At 41.9% G+C, this 21,097-nt stretch overlaps 1 protein-coding gene across 1 annotated transcript in view; it reads left to right on the top strand.

Moving 5' to 3' along the window:
• Positions 1–21,097, top strand: part of DYM (dymeclin) — a 206,929-nt gene that overhangs the window by 122,545 nt on the left and 63,287 nt on the right. The window contains exon 10 of the mRNA XM_062512592.1: positions 19,796–19,898. Coding sequence (XP_062368576.1) covers positions 19,796–19,898 — 103 coding nt within the window. The remainder of the gene's footprint in view (positions 1–19,795; positions 19,899–21,097) is intronic.

Genomic DNA, 21,097 nt, shown 5'->3' with positions numbered 1-21,097 from the left:
GAACTCGGCAGTACCCTCAGTACTTAAATTCAAAGAACTTTGCAAACCTTGAGGAACAAATTAATCAGAAGAGCAGTGTAGCAAGCATCTTTACAGGTGTCTCCTGGTGAGAGAGATGTATGAGCTTAAGGGATTCAAATCGTGCATATAAACAGTAGTGATGAAGGAAAATTTAAATTTTGATCAAGGACTCTGAAGGACAGAAGCAGCAAGAAATTAATCTTGTTAATGTAGATGACAAGAGCTTTGAAGTTTTATGCTTTTAAGGTTGGATGCAAAGTGTTCCACTTCATAAAATATATAAAATTTTAGTTCCTCAGTTATTTTTAATCAATAACCCCAAGAATCAACAGTGCAGTTAAAAATGAGAGAACCTCACAACAAACTGGTAGCTTCATAGGAGGCTTTCAATTGAAATGTAATTTGTTTAGTGGACAGTTGTGTGTAAGAAGGATATCTGAGCAGTCTGCTGATGTGGGGCTGGTATGTTAGTTTAAAAGTGATGAGTGCAGGAGATAAACCTTGCATAGTGAAGCCCAGAGTTTTTTCCAGTAATCCCAAATTGTCTCAAAGTTGGTGTGATACGTGCTGTAGAGATGTTCTGCACAGGAGCCATAGGACAGACCCGCTTAGTGAAAACACCTGAGAGTTTCTCTTCTTCTCATTAACTGCAGCTGTGGATATCATGAGTTTGTTTTCTTTTGATTTTAAAAAATACTTTTTTTTTAATATTTAATCAACAATATAAGTTATTAGAGATATCATCCTTGTGGTTCTTCTGAAGTAGTTTTGGGTAGGCACCCAGCTGCCCAGCTGTTGAATCTAAATCAGTGATTCTCTATCAAAGAGGCAGGTTTCACCAGTGATGGGTCATGAGCACATTACAAAAGAGGCAGAGCCCCCAGAGCTGCTGGGTCCTGTAGACCTGGCCTGGCTCCCCACGTGGCTGGAACAGGATGGGGAGGAAAGCAGCTGAATGGAGGAAATAAGGAACATTGCTGACCTGCTTATTGAAGGTGTAACACCTGAAAAATTTGAAACGGGTGTCCAGATCCATTCATACTGACCTAAGTGACCCAAACCATTCCCAATTTGCAGAATTAATAACACTGTAAGAATGAGTCCTTCTGTTCTTTTCATTTCTGGCTTCTATTGAGAACATCTGAAAATGAGAACTGTTATGTCTTCTCACATTTTGGTATCGCCCTTCCTCACCACAGCTTACTTGACCAAGAAATGCAGAGAGAGGCTTGGGGGGAAGATTTAGTCAGCTCTTTATTCCAATCCTCCAAAGGATTGATTTAAGTTGTGTAAGGAGTTTTTGGATCCCCACTCTGCAGCAGGATGTAGGGGGTGAGTGCTGTGAGCTATTCTTAAGTGGTTTTGTTCTTTCGTGTTTGTAAGCTGAATTTATGAGAAAACATTGATGAGAATGCTCCCACTGCAGCAGCCACAGATCAGAAAAAGCAGTGGGAGAGGAAAATAAGAACAACCACAACTGGTTTCCAAAGATGACTAATCCTGCAGCCCCAGAGTAACCTCCAGGACAGTGATTAGCGTTTGGCTTTTCTTCTGCTGGAAAAGTTTCCTGGGGCGTCAGCCTAGCTGAAAACTGGTTCAATACATGTAACTAATGAAAGATTTTAAAGTTCCCATTTAATGTTCCTGCCTTGTGCACTTGGTTACTTTAAATACTTCTAGGTGCATAATGTGCAGTATTACATTGTGTCTGTATTATGCATTAGTTACCAGAACATTTTATAAATGAGGAAAATCTAGTTTGATAGGTTAGATATGGTACCTCTAATGGAGCTGTCAACAGTAGTGTGATACAGTTTTGACTTCCAGTTGTTGAAAATTCAGTGATTGCTCCTCAGTTTTGCAGAAGACTTTTAAGGGAATTCAACATAGCTGTTTTCCTTTTCACCAGAGTGAAGAAAAATGGAAGTCCTTGCTATTAGTGTAACATTCACTCAGAAAAAAATTTAAAAATGGTGATTCTAAAACACTCCCAACCTAATAAATAAAATCAGATTTTTCTCATGCTGCATTCTTGTAATTAATCAACAAGCCATCCTCTTGCTACTGCAGGATTTTACCCTGAAGTATGTTTACTGCGTGTTCCCAGAGAGCTTTGTAGTGCAGTTGTGGCTTTGCAGGTTTCTACATTGACTTGTACTCATTCCCAGCAGGCAGTTTTCCTTGCATTTTGTTGTTCATTGAGTTGTGCTCAATGTTTGTGCTCAGTGATTTCAGGGAATCATCAAAGTGCCTGGTGCCTCCAAAGAAAGCATCTTTGGAGATTGTCGTATCCAAGGGCAGGGTTACCAAGAGCTGTATGCCCAAGGCTACATCCAGTTGATGTTTAATATCTCCAAGGATGGTGACTCCACAAGCTCTCTGAGTAACTTGTGGTTTTTCTCTTACAGTTAAATGCAATTTCCTGTATTTCAACTTGGGCCTATTTCCTTTTGTCCTTTCTCTGGGCACCAGTGTGTCTGGCTTCATCATCTCTAGACCTTCCCACCAGAATCACAGAATCATCTAAACTGGAAAAGACCTTTGTGATCATCAGGTCCTACCTATGACCTAATACCACCTCATCATCTATCAGATATTTGCATGTTCTGACACCCCTATGAGCCTTTTCTTCCCCAGGCTAATCACAGGTCTCTCAGTTTCTCCTTGCATGTCAAACACTCCAGTCCCTACATCATCTCTGTGGTGCTTTGCTGGACCTGCTGCAGTATGTGCATATCCCCCTGTCCCTCACCCTGAAGCCTGGTGCTCCAGGTGAGGTTTCCCAGTGCTGAGCAGAGAGGGGGGATCATCCCTTCAGTGGGCTGACAGTGCAGCCCAAGGTTCCCAGGGCTTTCTTTGCTGTGAGGATCAGTTGCTGGTGTACCTTCAATTCCATGTTCCCCAGGAACTTGGGAGCCCTTGATGCAAAGTTGCTTTGTATCTGGTGGACCCTCAACACCCAGGATCTGATATATCCCTTCATAACTTCACAAGCTTTCTCTTGGAGTGCTTATCCAGCCTGCCCTCAACCATAATGTGCATCAGGTTCTCCACCCAGTTCTGTCACCTGCAAACTTGCCAGGGCTGCAGCCTACACCATGAGCTGGGGCATCAGTGGAGATGTGGGCAAACATTGGTCCCAGAATCCCAGAATGGTTGGAAGCAATCTTTAAAGCCATCTCATTCCACCCCCTGCCATGGGTAGAGACATGTTTCGCTATCCCAGTCTGCTCCAAGCCCCATCCAGCCTGTCCTTGGACACTGCCAGGGATCCAGGGACAGCCACAGCTGCTCTGGGCACCCTGTGCCAGGGCCTGCCCACCCTCCCAGCCAGCAATTCCCAATTCCCAATATCCCATCCATCCCTGCCCTCTGCCAGTGGAAGCCATTGCCCGTGTCCTGTCCCTGCATGCCTTGTCCCCAGTCCCTGTCCAGCTCTCCTGGAGCCCCTTCAGGCCCTGCCAGGGGCTCTGAGCTCTCCCTGGAGCCTTCTCTTGTGCAGCTGAGCACCCCCAGCTCTGCCAGGCTGGCTCCAGAGCAGAGGGGCTCCAGCCCTGGAGCATCTTTGTGACCTTCTCCAGAATCAACACATGGGGTGCACTACTTAAGGCTGGGCTGCAGCTGGACTTTGTACTTCTGACTGTAGCTCTCTGACCCCTTGACTTTAGCCAGGTGTCTGTCCACCTTGCTGTCCATTTATCTAGTCTCTACTTCATCACTCTGTTACAACTTGGCTTAATTCTGAAATACCATTATTATCTTGATTTCATCTTAGAGAGTCTTTATACTGTGTAGTTGTTCACATTTGCAAATTGCTTCAATATCCGGGATAGTTTTGGCCTTGCATTAAGATTTCAGATTACACCACCAGGGTTGGGAAAACTCATCTGTGATCTGTGCCAGTGCTTCCGAGGCACCTCCAGTGCTGGGGACAGCTCTGGACCCCTCAGGACAGGAGAGACACCGAGGGGCTGGAGCGTGTCCAGGGAAGGGAACGGAGCTGGGGAAGGGGCTGGAACCCCAGGAGAGGCTGAGGGAGCTGGGAAAGGGGCTGAGCCTGGAGAAAAGGAGGCTCAGGGGGGACCTTGTGGCTCTGCACAACTCCCTGACAGGAGGGGACAGCTGGGGGGGATTTGGGATCTTATCCCAGGGACCAGGGACAGGAGGAGAGGGAACGGCCTCAGGCTGGGCCAGGGGAGGATCAGGGTGGACATCAGGAGAAATTTCCCAAGGGAAAGGGTGGTCAGGCATTGGAAGGGGATGCCCAGGGAAGTGTTGGAGTTCCCATCCCTGGAGATGTCTGAGGAAGGGCTGGACGTGGCTCTCAGTGCTCTGAACTGGATGACAAGGTGGGGCACAGGTTGGACTCTGTGGCCTTGGAGGATTTTTTCAACCTAAATGATGCTTTGTAATTCTGTCACCTGGGTAAATTGAAATTCAGAACAACGTTTGTACATGCCTAGAAAAAGTCTTACTGTGTCTCTTCTGAACATCTTATTTAATATACAGTTTATATTTGATCCTATGACCTGTCATTTGTTTCCCAAGTGGGAGCGGAATTGTCATCCCAACCCATGACAGTTGTACTTGGTTTTTGTACCATATAGAATATGAAATACGTTAGTGTTTGCTTTATCATCATGAAGTCAGTTCCTGGAAGTCTTGTCCTAACTTTGGGAAAAACAGAGAATGGCCTGGAACATCACAGAAATGTGTCTTTTTTAAAGGTACATTTTGGGGAGGGCAGTGTTTTGGAATTTAGGAGGATTTTTGGATTGATGGAGGCAGAAAGAATTACACAGCAGAATAAGATTTATAAAACTGAGTGGGAGGTAAAGCACAACCTCTTTCTCTGTGGGAAGAAGGTTAATTTTCAAATAAATTGAAGACAATGTAAATTTAATTACTGTGCAGCTTGAAGGACTGGGACTTAAAAGCCATCATGTTAGTTTTTAAGATGGAAAAATATTGCACAACTGCAAGAATGCTGAAATAAATCATTAAATCAAATCTGTGTTAGTTGTCCCACCAATCTTGAAACTTGAGGGTGTCTGAAGGCAATAAAATATTTTTTCTTCAGAATGACAGGTTCAGTAGTGGGTAAGGTAATTTCAGATGACAATGTATGTGGAAAATAATGATGTTTTTCCTATTGAATAGCAATGAACTATAGCTTTAAAGGTATTCCTGAATAAAATCTGCCTTTTCTTAGTAAGGGCTATTCATGCCCATGTAACATATCTAGATCTCATTGGTATTGTCTGTAACACCTTTTTCTCTGAAGATTAAAATTAAAAGCATTGACAGGCAGACTAGCATGAGGAGACAGGATTGCATTTCAGCTCTGTCAGGGTTGGGTTGTGAAACTTGGGTAAGATGTGACTTTTGCTAAACATGGAAAGTATTTTTATAAAAGTTGAGGGGACAATCCAAGATGGGATCCTTCGTGATACTGACAAGCCTTTTCCTGCTGTGAGCTACGGTGATTTTGATCACACATGTTTGTTTGGGAGAACAGTGGTGGTGATGGAGACAAAAGCTGGGAGAATTCAGTGCTCCAAACATTTTTTCTTCCTTAAAGGCTTCCAGATTATCCCTTCCAAGATTGTCATCTTCCTTCAACAATGAGTAGTTCATAGCATTTCAAGCTGCCTGTGGTGTATTTCTAAATGCATTTGTACATGCTGGAGACCGTGGTATATTTTTGATGCCTGTGCGCTGTTCCCTGGAGTTGTGTTTTAACCTTTCTAGGTCCTTGCTCTACATTTAATGGAATAATTTAGGCTGGAAAATCCCTCTAAAAGCATCAAGTCCAGCCATTCCCCCAGCATTGCCAAGGTCAACACTAACCCATGTCCCAAAATGTCACATTCACAGATCTTATAAATCTCTCCAGCAATGCTTCAAATGTTGCTCCCCCAACCCCTTTTTTGTTTGTTCATTTTCTGGGGTTTTTGATTTGTTTTGTTTTGTTTCATTTTGTTTTGTTTATTGTTTTGTTTTTTCTTATGAGCTGTAGAACAAAGGGAAGAAAATCACTAAACACTGAATTTAGGATGTGATGTTACGAAGGACTGCTTTACTATTCATAATAAAGATACATGGAAAATTAAGCAGGTGAAAGACCCTAGCATTATCTCTCAGACATACATAGGAAAGGACATGAATGTGGTTGAGAAGCTGAAGCTACCAAGAAGAAGGAAATACAGAAAATCAAGAGAAATGTTAAATAACAGGAGTTAAGAAAATGCCGTGGGCTGATTTCCCAGGATGTTGGCACAGCATTTACACTGAACTGGGCAAAGGCGGGCTGGGGCTTCCTAAAGCCAAGTTAACCTCCATGTAGGTCATTAACTGTAGCTTTTTCCATAGTGAATTGCACTCTTATGAAATGCTTCATTATCCCTTGTTTTGTTCAGTATTCACTGCAGTTGGGTTCTGACGGGATATTAACATCCCTTACAAAAAATATAATATTCATGAAAAATGCTTTCTTTCAATGATGCAGTATTTTTCAGGATGAAAATACCTATCTTTAATTTCCTATCTATTTTAAGCTCAATTTTCTTTTGAAAAGTGGTTTATTTATGACAGGCTACCTTTTACAGGTCTGTTTCTAAGAACAGAGGTTCAAAGAAATGCAACAAAGGGGATGATGTTGACATTGCAGTGAAGGATGTAAACAATTTTTATTGGAGATACTTATTTTTCAAGTACTGTGTTGTTACAGGATGGGTTTAATAATAGATAGTGAACTTAATATTGATCTTGTATTGAAAAACACTTGTTATATTACATTATTTGATGTTACATTATTTGACATTTTCCTGTGTTTTTATTGCATTTTTCCTTTTTTCAAGTATTGGCATACCGTCATGCTCTTCTGAAAATGTTTAAGCATTTCATCTCTGTGAAAGTATATGTGTCTGCACATCAGTGCTGTTTGCAGACAGAAAGATTTCTAACAAATACCTCTCTGGGAGGAACGTGTGGGTGTTTTATATAGGTGCATACACTCAGTCATAGGATCCCAGAATGGTTTGGGTTGGAAAGGGACCTTAAAGCTCATCTCCTTCCACCCCCTGCCATAGGCAGGGACACCTTCCACTGTCCCCAGGGTGCTCCAAGCCCCATCCAGCCTGTCCTTGGACACTGCCAGGGATCCAGGGACAGCCACAGCTGCTCTGGGCACCCTGTGCCAGGGCCTGCCCACCCTCCCAGCCAGCAATTCCCAATTCCCAATATCCCATCCATCCCTGCCCTCTGCCAGTGGAAGCCATTGCCCGTGTCCTGTCCCTGCATGCCTTGTCCCCAGTCCCTGTCCAGCTCTCCTGGAGCCCCTTCAGGCCCTGCCAGGGGCTCTGAGCTCTCCCTGGAGCCTTCTCTTGTGCAGCTGAGCACCCCCAGCTCTGCCAGGCTGGCTCCAGAGCAGAGGGGCTCCAGCCCTGGAGCATCTCCGTGCCCTCCTCTGGACTGGCTCCAGCAGCTCCACGTCCTTGTGCTGTTGGAGCCCAGGGCTGGAGGCAGCTCTGCAGGTGGGGTCTCACCTGAGCCCAGGGGCAGAGGGACAGAATCCCCCCTGCCCTGCTGCCCACCTGGGGGATCAGCCCAGGGCAGGGGGGTTCAGGCTGGGGCAGGTCCAGCTCTCACCCACAGCACCCCCAGCTCCTTCTCCCAGGGCTGCTCCCCCTGCTCATCCCCAGTCTGGATTGATCCCGGGGGCTGCCCTGACACAGCTGCAGCTCCAGCACTTGGCTTTGTTGAACTTCGTGAGGTTCCCTTCTGCTCAAGCCTTTCTTGATAATCTGATAAAGGATATCGTAGTGTGAATATTAAGCAAATTATCAAATAACATACCTAAAGTCCTCTTCTCTATTCCTTCCTAGGTATTTCATGCCTAACATGATTTAATCAGAAAGTAATACATGAGCAAAATTTGAAAATAGACATTCTGTATGTACAGGTTTGAATACACATGCCTTGGAAATTGCAGTTTGTGTACCAAGGTTGAATATCCTGTTGAAATTCCTGGTGAAGTGTAGAGGAAATGATCAAAATTCAGCTCCAACTTTGGCTTTATAGTAGTGCAGCTCAAACTATGTATTTTTTTTATAATGTCTGGAAAATCAGTAAAATTAGTTATTTGAGCCAAAATCACTAACAATATATGGATGGAGGTAGTCCAGTGAAGGAGGTGGTAATGCACTCAATATATTGTGCTCTATACACTTTTTACATGAAAAAAATTACTTAATCGCTATTGAAATTTGATTCAAAGTTCAGGAAGTAATGGATTAAGATCTTATGAGAAGTTTTAATTCACTGTCTTTGTTTCAAAAGTGAAACAGAATCTTTAATTAAGTGATTGTTCATTGTGCTTTGTTCTGAATGTAGGATTATTCACTGGTTTGGGTTTTTTTTTACATTGTCTTTATTCTTTGTGTGGCCTCAGGCACACTGAACGCATGCCATCTAACTTTATCCAGAAGACAAAAAATGCTCATTTCCTTAATAACTGGTTTTTTTAGAGCCCATGGTACTCATAAAAGTTCTCAGTGGTTCACAAGTATTCACAATGAAAATACAAATTATTTGTAGATATGGATTTGAGAAAAAAAGATTGCTACCCACTGTGAACAGTTGTGGAAGTTATCCACAGATAAAAATACGTTATCTTTCAACTTCTTTTCCTCAGTGGGGTACTGGAAGTTTAGAAATGGCCTCATTGTTATGCAAATAGAGTGCTTGCATCCAAAATTATGTTTGGGAGAATGTCTTAGCTTTGATACCTATGTCAGGTTTGAATTTTTGGTCATTTCTGTAGTATCCTTAGTAATGGCTTTATTGTAAAGTTGATTGATCCAACTGATTTTATTTCTTTTAAAATAAAATGTTTCCAGTTAGTTAAAGTTTTAGAGTTTTTGTGTCAGTAGGGTAAGTAAACAAACTGTAGTGATGAGGGAGAGACAGCCTGGAGGCTTTCCATGCCCACTAGCAAGATCACTGTGGAGGGAGAAAGGTGTGATAAGGAAAGACACCTGGCCAAAGAAAAGGTCAGTCCATGAGGAAAGCAGTCAACTCCTTCCTGTGGAGCAAGGAGGTCAAAGAGAACCTTTAGAACAAGGACTGAAAGAAAGGAGAGGGGGAAAGAGACAAAGGCTTAAGACAAGTACAGTATTCTCTGTCTGCAGCATATGATGGGTCCTCCTAGGGCTTTGTTTCTTGTTCTGCTTTGACACTGAAAATCACATTTTATGAAATTAGGTCAAAGCCTAGAGAAGAGAAGGCTCCAGGGAGAGCTCAGAGCCCCTAGCAGGGCCTGAAGGGGCTCCAGGAGAGCTGGACAGGGACTGGGGACAAGGCATGCAGGGACAGGACACGGGCAATGGCTTCCCACTGGCAGAGGGCAGGGATGGATGGGATATTGGGAATTGGGAATTGCTGGCTGGGAGGGTGGGCAGGCCCTGGCACAGGGTGCCCAGAGCAGCTGTGGCTGTCCCTGGATCCCTGGCAGTGCCCAAGGACAGGATAGGGCCAGGTTGGACATTGGGGCTTGGAGCAGCCTGGGATAGTGGAAGGTGTCCCTGCCCATGGCAGGGGCTGGGGGTGGGATTGGCTTTAAGGTCCCTTCCCACCCAAACATCCTGTGACTCTGTGGTATTATTTTCAAGTTGCAATGGAGATTACAATGAACAATTAATTCATTGTAACCGTGCCAGGGCACTGAAAACTTTCACTGAGCCCATGAGGCTGCATAAAGACAAGGTGGTGCCAGAGGTGAGCACCATGAGGGCTCCAGGTACAGAACCAGGGCTCCAGACTCATGTTCTGCTTTAATCTTAAAAGAAAGAGGGCTGTTAGCAACACACATACCCTGTGACCTTCTGCCTACAGAATTAGTCTGTTACCTCTTGAAGTGGACCCAGATTCTTTCCTATCAGAATGAGTTCAGAGGGCACAGCAGTTCTCTTTCCAAGTGCAGCAAGTACACAAATGCATACAAATACAAATGTGCTTGCACAGCCAGTGTTTTGGGCACAGCTGTGCTGAATTCAAGCTGCTCAAAGGACAGGGATTTGGACCTTACATTGCATGACAGCAGTGTCTTTATAATTTCCATGCTGTTATTTCTTTGTTAGGAGTCTGTTGTTGGAGTTTTGGGTGAGAGTTTTGCTCAGGATGCTTTCTCCAGCAATTTCCCTTGATTCTCACCCACAGAGTTGTGCCTTCATTCAAGGCAAATGTCACCTCCCAGCAGCTATGAGACACTTAACCCTATTGAATTAAGAGCTAGCAGATAAATTGGAAATACTGACCGTTTGATATTCTAATAAAATAGTAACAGGACAAACATAGGAATCATTGGAAGGAATTACATGCATACCTTGAGACACCTAAAACAGATTTGAGGATTTTAAGCTCGGAATAAACCCTGTATTTAGTGTTTGCAAACATACATTCTGTTTATACTGGACTGCTCTCATTTTCCTCTCCTAGCTTTCAGCCTTTCAGAATTTAGTTTCCCACTTGCCACTCTCTTGAAAAGTACAGGAGACAGATGGTGCTCAGCAAAGCACTGCCCTGTCAAGTCAAAATCATCAAGTTCTCTAGGATTTGCGTGCAGGAATTCAGTCTGTGGTAGATCACAGTCTGCTTATTGAGTTTCTACTTCAATACAACCTAGAGTTGAGTCCTAGCCCGCCTCTGCCCTGTAAGTGGAATTACAAGGATGTTATTTGGCATGCTAGACAAAAGGGGAATAAAACGATCTGTACCAAGATATAGGGGAAGGAATTTACTGCCTTCTGTTCCTTTTACTTCTGTAGTGATAGGAGCATCCATTTCCCAACATTGGCTGGAAAGTGGCCACGAGATGCCGAACAATTTATGCCTTCAGTTGAAAAATACATTTCCTGGTCTCTGGAAATTAAACTCTTGGCTTATTTTGTAAATATTTACTTTTGTCTTGCCACATCAAATTCCTTTCTTCCATGTTGTTTCTAGTGTCATTGTCTTTCTAACTCCATTTTAGCAGGAAATCCTGTTAGTTAATGCAAAGCCTCCCTTAATTGTTCTAGGTTGTTTCTGATTTTGCTTATATACCTACAAGTGTATGGTGACTTCTCATTTTTATACTTAGTACAACAATATTCTAAATAATAATGTTTTCCTCTGTGAGGCAGAATTTGGCTTTACATGGCTTTATAGCACATGACTTACAGATCTCTGCTTATATGTCAGCAGTGGCAGGTAAAAAGGTACTCTAAATAAAAGGGTACTCTTTAAAATTACTAAGAAGTTTTGTTATGAAGATATCTTGAAGTATATAATTTATTAGGATCAAGTTTAGGACTGTAGAATTAAAAGAGAGCCTTTTATGTTTGATGTTTAACAGGGAGATGGGATAGAAATTATTTTCTTACCCAGGCTCCATTAAAACCATTTGTGATGCCAGAGATCACCTCAGGAAAATGACTTCTTACATGGGCAGATACTGACAAGAGAGCTTTAAACAGACAGAGGGCAGGTTCAGATTGGATACAAGGAAGAAATTCTTTAGTCAGAAGTGGGGGTGAGGTCCCAGCACAGGTGTCCCAGAGCAGCTGTGGATGCCCCTGGATCCCTGGAAGTGTCCAAGGCCAGGTTGGACAGAGTTTGGAGCAACCTGGGATAGTGGAAGGCATCCCTACCCATGGCAGGGGGTGGAACGGGATGAGCTTTAAGATCTGTTTCAACCCAAATCACTCAGAGGTTCTGTAGTTTGGGATTTGCCCTGAAATAGCTGCCAGCTGTGCCACACAACTGTTTCCAAGGGGAGACAAACTTACATTTTTAAGAAGGCACAAGATAAGAAGAGCAGAAAAAGGTCTGATCACTGTCCAGCAAAATCAGAACGTGGCAGTACCCTCCTCATGTGAATGTTGTACTGTCTGGGGGTTCTTTTCCTTCCCTGATCCTTGAACACTCTTTGTCCATCAGTGTGGCCCATGCAAACCATGTTATTTGCATCCGTGATGTTTGTAGAGTCTTCACACTGTGAGTCTCTTGATTTCTCAGCATCTCCACAAGCTAGATGGACATATTAGTAAATAATAGCAAATCTTTCACTTTACAGGATTAGAAAGGAAGAAAGATACAAAGTATATTCTTTCTGATTATTCTGTTATTTTGTATTTTAATTGGTTAGATTCTGTTTCCTGGGATCCTAAATGTCTCCCAGGCTTTAGAGTTGGGCTGAAATAAATAAGAGCAGTGCCCCTCTATGGAGTAAATTGCTCTGCAAAGGCCTTGGTGTTCTCCATGGCTATTGTCTCTTTATTTCTATTTATGTGCCATTGTAGCTTGGCTCATTTGAATTCAGAATGCCTCAAGGGCTCTTTAGTAGACATGAGCGCAGGGGACTTAGGGATTTTTCTCTGCATTTATTTTTTAAAAGGATTTCTCCTGGTGCTGGGTTCCTTAAGTGCTCACAGAGCACTTCTCCATCGCCCACAGACAGGCACTTGCTTACAACCTGTCCCCCATACAGGTCTATAGGACAATGCATTTATTGTATTTCAAGTGGAGGAGCACAGTGCATTTGTTTTGTTCTGATGTCTGGTATGACCCTTCACAAACCTTTATTCAACCAGATGAGCATTTCAGGTTGTCTGTTTGGAGACATCTGTGCAGGCACATATCCATGTCTAGAGTTCTTGTGCCACAGCACACACTTTTATTTTTTTTTTTTTTGCTGTAATCCTATTTAAAAATAGGTCAAACCCAAGAAGTTTTCCATACATGTACAGAAATGGTATTGTAAAAGGTATGGTTTTAATATTTAGCTGTCAGGATTCGAAAATAAAATATTTTTAGAGCTTTTTGTGATGTGATTGTGGCAATGTAAAATCCTGTTGTTTAGAAGTATTTTTTGTGTATTGGTGGTGTAAGGTTTTGGTGCTTAGGGCTTTATATTTAAGTCTTTAAAATAGAGAATAATAGGTACATTTGGCATGTTATAGGAGGAGAGAGAAAAACAGCACAAAATATTGCTGAATTGTTTGAGAACATTCATCGTCAAATTTTTTTATCAATGGAACTGGTTTTTTTCCATCACCAGATAGTGTGTTTGGGTGCCGTTTAATTTGTTTGCAACACTTCTGAACTAGGAGAGCAAGCAGAAAAAATTCAGCACATCTGAATTTCCAGACCTCAGATAAATTCTGTGGAGAGGGAATTCTCAAGTAATTCTGTACTCAGCACATATAGAATATTTCTAGACATACAGATAAATTAAAATTCACCTTTAGAAGCTCAGTAGTGATTGAATTGTGAGAAATCCAATCCTTACCCCTTCTTGCTGCCATATAACTCGATCTGATTTTCCTCTGCTAATATCATCAGTTTGTTTCTTCACATGTCCCTTATTTTCAGTCTTCCATCTCTTTGTATCACACCATCAGTCTAAGCTCATATCGTGCCCTAGGTATTGAGATTGTCTACTTTTCCTCCCAGGTTTTTCTTCCGCCTCTGACAGTAGAATAAATAGGAATTTATTGCATCTCAAGCCTGGCTGCAGCCTCTTTTGTAAGAGACATCTGTGCCCATGTTTGGTTTTTTTTTGGTCTGTTATCTGGTAGAGTCCTCTGTAAACAAGCTTCCTTTCTCCATTTACTTATTTTTTGTTTTTTGGTCAAATCACTCATCTTTTCTCAGATTGAATTGTTGAATAAATGAGTTTTCAAGCATTTCATGGGGAAGTACATTTTCTGGTTTAGAGCCTTTGCATTTTCACACAATTGTTTCAAAACCTTGCACACAGGATGCCAGGGGCAGTTGCTGCATAGCACAGCTTTACTGGATATAAAATAATAGAATTGTTTAGGTTGGAAAGGGACATCTAAGTTTGAATCCAACATTTCCCCCAGCTCTGCCCAGCCCGCCTCTACCCCATGTCCCCAAGTACCACATCCCTGGGCAGCTGTACCAGGACTAGACAGCCCTTTCCATGAAGAAACATTTTCTTATATCCAAACTGAACCTCCAGGCACAACCTGAGCCATTTCTGCTTGTCCTGTCGCTTGTTATCTGGAATAAGAGACTGATACCTGCCTGGCTCCAGCTATTTCCCCAGCTCTGTTACCTACTCTGGACATGGTCAAGCACCTCAATGTCTTTCTTGTCATGAAGAGCCATATTTTTGTTAAAACCAGACAGGTACTCTTCGTTAAAACCAAAGAAAGACAAGCACTTTTTCAGCAGCATTGTTGCATTATAGACAGCTGCTTGCTGTCTGGTCATCCTTAATTGCTGCTCCCAGGGTGAAATGCTTCATACTTAGGGGAGCAGCTTGGATTGTTTGTTGCTGCATTAAATCCCAGCAAGTTTATTTGGTGTCCAACTTCTGTAGAGGTAAAGAAAACTTGAATTAAAATGCCTTTTCTCTTTATTTATCATTCCTGTAGTGACTCTGCCATTTGCAAAGTTTAACTGTAGTATTTCATAGAATCACAGAATATCCTGAGCTGGAAGGGACCCACAGGGATCATCCAGCCCTGCCCCTGTCCCTGCACAGACACCCCAACAATCCCAGCCTGTGCATCCCTGGGAGCAGTGTCCAAACTCTCCTGGAGCTCTGGCAGAGTCCAGCCCCTGTCCCTGCACAGACACCCCAACAATCCCAGCCTGTGCATCCCTGGGAGCAGTGTCCAAACTCTCCTGGAGCTCTGGCAGAGTCCAGCCCCTGTCCCTGCACAGACACCCCAACAATCCCAGCCTGTGCATCCCTGGGAGCAGTGTCCAAACTCTCCTGGAGCTGTGGCAGCCTCAGGGCTGTGCCCATTCCTTGGGGAGCCTGGGCAGTGCCAGCACCCTCTGGGTGAGGGAAGAACCTTTCCCTGATATCCCACTTAACCCTCTCTGGCACAACTTCAGGCCATTAACATTTCTTTACCATTGATGTATATTGATATGAGTCACTTCATATATTCTCTCTGTATATTGAAAGTATTTTGGTAGCTTGAGCGAGTGTTTATGAGCCTTTGGTATTTAGATGGGCCAAGAATGTATTCCTTTTTGGCCCTTTAAGAGTGTTTTTCAGACTTTTGGGATGTCTCACCTTCAGATCATATAATGCATCCCATGTTACTTTTTAATAATTCAACTGTCTGAATTTAAAAAGAAAAAAATCTCACATGAAACAAAGTCATGTAAATGATTCGTAGAAGCCTGTTACAACAGGGGTACTGTTGTGCCTTATTTCATTTCCAGTCTCATTAAAAGACCATTGACAAGGTATATTTTTCAATGCTGGTGATAACCACCTTGGAATGAGTTTCATGATCGCTGTTCCAGTATTATGCTCAGGAAAAACTGCATGTCATTATTTTGGAGCATCCTATTCTTCCTCAAAATAAAGTACACTGCTACCTTTTCTTCTAGTTGTCCAAAGCTTTCAGAAAAGGTTTTGGCAAATTCTAATTTTGGATTTCCTTGCAACTTCCATTTTTAATGCCCACGTATTTTTGTCATTTTTTTTCGTTATAAAAGCTGCATATTATATGTTGGGGGTTTTTATGTGAAAAGTATACTTTATGAGCTGTTTCGAACTGATGTGAATTAGACTTTTTGAGGCACTTGTTAAATGTGTCTCCGTATTGGCTTTTTTTTTTCTTTCAGGATCTGCAGGCTTTGTGGGGTTGACTTTTTAAAAGTGTTAAGTTCATATATTACTGGTTTGCATTTTATTGTGTGTGCAAATAGCACTTAATCAATTCACTGGTATTAGCAACCATTACTATTTAGTCGGTATGAATTTTTTTATTTATTAAAGTTCAGCCCTGAGTTAAATTGAAAACCGCTGTGTAAAGGGAAGTAAGAAACCAATGTTGTTTTCAATTCCTTAAAAACAAACAACCACAGGACCTTGAGATTGTTTTTCAGCCTTGAGTCTTCCTTTTTGGCTGAGCTCATCCCTGGTGCAATTTGATGATCTGCAATAGATCACATTATCCCAGAATGGTGTGGGTTGCAAAGACCTTGAAGATCACCCTGTTCGTGGTCAGGGGCACCTTCCACTAGACCACATTGCCCCAAGCCCCATCCAGCCAGGCCTTGGACTGCCAGGGACCTGGAGACTTCCAGCTGCATACAGCTTCTCTGGGCACCCCGTGTCAGGGACTCACCACCCTCACAGCCAGGAATTTCTCCTGATAATGAGCCAGCTGATGATTCCTAATCTTCCTAACAGATGCCAGCTGTTGCCTTGTCTTGTTCTTATTCCAACTTCACTGTTTTCTTGCTGAACATCGGCCTGGATGTACTTCTGTAAGAGAGAGATGACTTGGGGTACCAAGATGTTTTCATTGTTCTGAGCATAGCTTTTTTTTGTTATGAAGAGTCCATAATTTGTGAGATTGAAGGGCTGTTGAGCTCCACAGCCTGCTTGACAGTTGATGGAGAAGAGTGGATGAAAGAGGACAAATATTCTGGTAGAAAAATCCATATTCTTGTCAGCCTGTGCACGCTGCCCTCGGTGACCACATAGTACATATATTTTTCTCTTTGATCTCAACTTTTAGTTGGGCAAAAATAGATGTGTAGTGAATACACATGAGGGAAATTTGGGAGACAGTCTCAGCTTCCACTTCTGGACCTTGTACCTTGTTGTTAAGAGGGGAACAACCTTGTTGTCAAGCATTTTTAAATGCTTTTTGAAAATTGCATTATTCATGCCTTGAAAGTCAAAATCAAACCTAAAACCTTACAGACACTGGAGACATGACTGCTGCAGAATCAAGCAGTTCATTTAGAGCACAGCATTTGTTGGTGATGAAAGGTATTTATGAGATAAACTTCATACAAATGCTTTTGAGGGTCATAACTAACTCTGTGCTGAGACTTTAAAACTTTGTCTGATATTTATCAAAGTGGTTTTTCAGAGCTACAGGATGGAGGCATAATAATAAGTGAATGACTTGGAACTGAAGTTTTGCACCAATTCAGGAGGCAACAGTACTTCCTACGAAGCTCCAAATCCATTCATTAATCACAGTATCTGGCCTTGATTTTTATTCTTCTGTGTTTACCTGTAATGTTTTTGTGGGGCTTTTTGAGTTTGCAGTTCTATTCATTTTTATTATGAAAAATTTAGTATGAAAAAAATCCTGTCGTGTATTCCTGCCTTTGTGCTTATCTAGGATAGTCCTTGGAGAAGGATAACCAATGGATGGAGAAGAGAATTGTGTTGAGGTTTTTTTTTTAACCTTTTTAGCAGGATATCTGTGTTATGGGCAGTGGTCCCACAAAGAGTGGTGTAAAGGACATGAGTTTGTGGGTAAAAAACAGAACTTTGCAAGGGGAAAGACAACAAAAGCTTCTGCACTGCTGCTTTGGAACTAGAAATCAGCCACCAAGGTCTTGCTTATGCCATAAACTCTACTTTTAGTACAATTAATTATTTTTTTAAAAATTAATGAACACATAAAGAAATAATTTATCAGTTGTTTTCCTATCTGTTTTTTCCTAGTTCTGTGGGAATTTCTGTTGGAATAAGTAAAGTTACTTTTTGCTATTCTGGTTCCATGCAGAGTACCTCTGTTTGTTCATTTTCCTCTTCACATGCATTGAAGGCATGCATTTTCCAAAATCTTGATGCCATTTCTTTGTTTATATTTAAATTTCCTTTAAATCCAAAATGCTTTATGTATTTTGGAGAAGAATCTACTATTTGGAAATCCTCTATATTCCCGATTCTTCCTCTTTGTGAAATTATCTGTATCTTCTGGAGCAGACACCAGATTTAACCTGGTTTTGCTGCGCCCCACCATAAGCATCTCCAGCTTGGTTTTAACTGATTATTTTGTCTCCACAGCACTAGATGGTGCTGATGACAGTATCTCTGAAATCTGAGTCTTCAAAGATAGCCATGGTTGCAGAAGTAGTGCTGCTGTTTCCTACCAAGGACGAGTTTGCAGGTCCAGTTATTGATCTGAACAAAAATTTCAATCTGTGAATGCAGTAAGAGAGTATGGGAGGGGGGGGAAAGGCATAAAGCTACCAATATATCTTGATTTCTGTGTTGCTTCTTCCCCTTTTAACGTGGAAAGTTCTAGTGGTATTGACTAATAGCTGTGAGTTAGTGTAACTAATTCCTCATGGCTGTGAGGTGTGTTGGCAAATCCTTTTCCTGAGGCTCTTGGGGTGATGAGCAGTGGTGCTCCAAAGAATCCACTCCAGCAATCTGTGAAGGATATAATATGAATGATACATCACAAGTTAAAAAAATTCAGAGAAAATTCAGAGGACTTCTCCCAGTGCTGATCATCATTTCATGAGGCAGAAGGTCCTTGCAAGCACATATCTTCAAACACTGATCCAGTTCCAAGGAGTGGAGGATGTCCAGAATATAATACTGAGGTAGATTTTGCCACTTTTAAATGAATTGTGTTTACATCATCACAGAATGGTTTGGGTTGAAGGGGACCTTAAATATTATCCCATTCCACCCCCTGCCATGGACAGGGACACCTTCCACTGTCCCAGGGTGCTCCAGCTTGGTCTGGGACACTTCCAGGGATCCAGGGGCAGCCACAGCTTCTCTGAGCAACCTGTGCCAGGGCTGCACCTGTAATCCTTTTGGTGCCTGTTGATCAAGCTATCCTTTCCACCCTCTAAGACACACGTAGTCATCCTGGGAAAACCTAACAGGGTCCTGTAATGCTCCAAAAAGAAGTAAAGAAGTCCAAATGGTGTTTTTAAACACAGAAAGCCTAAAAACATCTGACACGTGACAAGAGCAAATGGCCTCAGGCTGCACCAGAGCAGGTTTAGAATGGATAGTAGGGAAAAATTCTCCAGGGAAGGGGTTGTTCTTTCACAGGCTGCCCAGGGCAGTGGTAGAGTCCCTGTCCCTGGAGGGATTTAAAAGCCATTTGGATGTGGCACTTGGGGACCGGGGGCAGTGGTGGGCTAGGCAGTGTTGGGGGCATGGCTGGACTCAATGGCCTTAGAAGCACTTCCTAGCTGGGGATGGATTTATCTGTGAATTGTCATCCATGTTTGAGCTATCCAGGGCTTTAGAGGAGTACCTGACTTTGCTGCTGCTGAGCATTAGCTGGTGGCCTTTGCCCACTGCTGCTGCTTCCCCCATTCTCCTTGTAAATCAGGTTACACCATCCTCTGTGAGTGTCATTGCCTTGCCTTTTTCCAGAATGCAAGAAAAATGTTTATTTCTCTGTATGTGTATGGACCTCTGATTTAACTGATTATTTTTAAAGCTAAGGTAATCCTTTTTCATTGACTTAGGCTAAAATAAGTTTTGAGAGTAATATATACTAGTAAAATGCAGTAGCTTGGCCTCGAAATACCCAAAGCTTTTGTCATGTATTCAGATTTCTCCTGTCTAAGCAATAGGTTTTAGAATGGATAATATATGAGATACTTAAGTGTATATTACAGTGTATTGCAGGAGGTGCTGCACTTAAAAAATGCATTTTAGTGCACACAAACTATGAACTAAAATTGCATGTATGCCATTCCTTTTGTGGCAGTTTGACTAAATTCTTTAATCATAAGCATAAAATGTTCTTCAGATCATATATTGTATAGAATATTTCTGATTCAAACTCTGCTGTTACTTACCCAGATGTTAAATAAATAAATATATAAATGATACAACTATTGTGCATTGCATTCTAAAAATTTTGTGTATATAATAAGACTTCTTCCCTTACTGCACAGTCTTCACTATTTCAGGACATAATCATGAAGTTATTTTAATTCTTTTTCCCCCCAGTTTATTTTCTCTGTTGTCTAAAAAACACAACAAAGTGCTGGAGCAAGCCACGCAGTCCTTGAGAGGTTCCCTGGGTTCAAACGACTCTCCACTTCCTGATTATGTGAGTATCAAAATGAATGTTGCAATTGGGTGCTTCGAAATTCGACTCCTACATCCCTAAATCTGCACAGAATTCTCAGAGTGTGGCAGCTGAGCAACCACCGACATCAAAATACAGGAACCTTTATGAATGATATCATGTCTGAAACATCTCTTAAAAACAAGAATTGCACTTAGAAATGGCAGAACAAAACCACAGCTATGCAGAGGGAAGAGACTTACTGTCAAATCATCCTTTTCTGGCCATTTGTAATTCAGGATATCTAAATCATGCAGTTGAAAACGGCATTTTTAAGAACTGGGTTTTCTGCATCCACAGAATCTTAAAATGCCTAAAAATTATTGAAAACAATTACCAGTGAGCCTCTGGGGGAATACTGGAGTCATGGGGCAAATTAGTATGTTTTGAATACATGGATACTTAAGAGTTCCCTTCATTGGTGAGCCAATGCCCACAAGTAGGCAACAATTTTGTATTTAATTGCACAGCTTTGGGTGGAAGAAGGAGACGTCGTGAGAGGACTTGAATAGTATCTTTGTACTGCTGAAGTATCTTTGGTCTGTACTCATTTGAACCCTCACTGCAGTACTGTGTGAAGGAAAGAAAAGTTGATTTATCAGTTGCTTTGGATTTTTGAGGATGAAAATGTGTCAGCTGTTTTATTTTCAGGGCTAATACGTGATCCAGAATATGCCTGACTGAGAATTTACATATTCTATTACTCTAGCATTAAATATAAAAATACCTAAAAAGATAATTTGATATAATAATTTAGTGACTTAAATAAGAAAAAAGCATGATACACTTGTCTGTAAAACACATAGGCACACACAGGCATGTGATAACATACATATGAAGATATATATTTTAGAGTGTGTAAGAATACAATGCTTGAAAAATATTTTATAGGCTTTGGACTTCTTTTTAACTTGCTGGATGTAAACAATACTGCAGTTAAAGAAAGGCCCAGGGAAAGGCTTTCTGCATGAAGTTGTTCCCTTAGATGCAGAAACAGCTAAACAATGCAGCTGATAGAGCTGGGAAAGCTCCCTGGAGTGCAGCCAAGAGGCTTAGACACTGAATTTCTTCTCTTTTTACTGTTGGTATGATGGAGAGATGCAAGGGGGAAAGAGCGCACTTGGGAAGATTGGTGTAGGGGACAATAAAGTAAGTTCATGGCCTGTATTTTAAAACAATAA

This window comes from Cinclus cinclus, chromosome Z, assembly GCF_963662255.1.
Source record: "Cinclus cinclus chromosome Z, bCinCin1.1, whole genome shotgun sequence".
NCBI lineage: Eukaryota > Metazoa > Chordata > Aves > Passeriformes > Cinclidae > Cinclus > Cinclus cinclus.
Note: the sequence above shows the minus strand (reverse complement) of the source record. Positions and strands in the feature narration are given on the sequence as shown.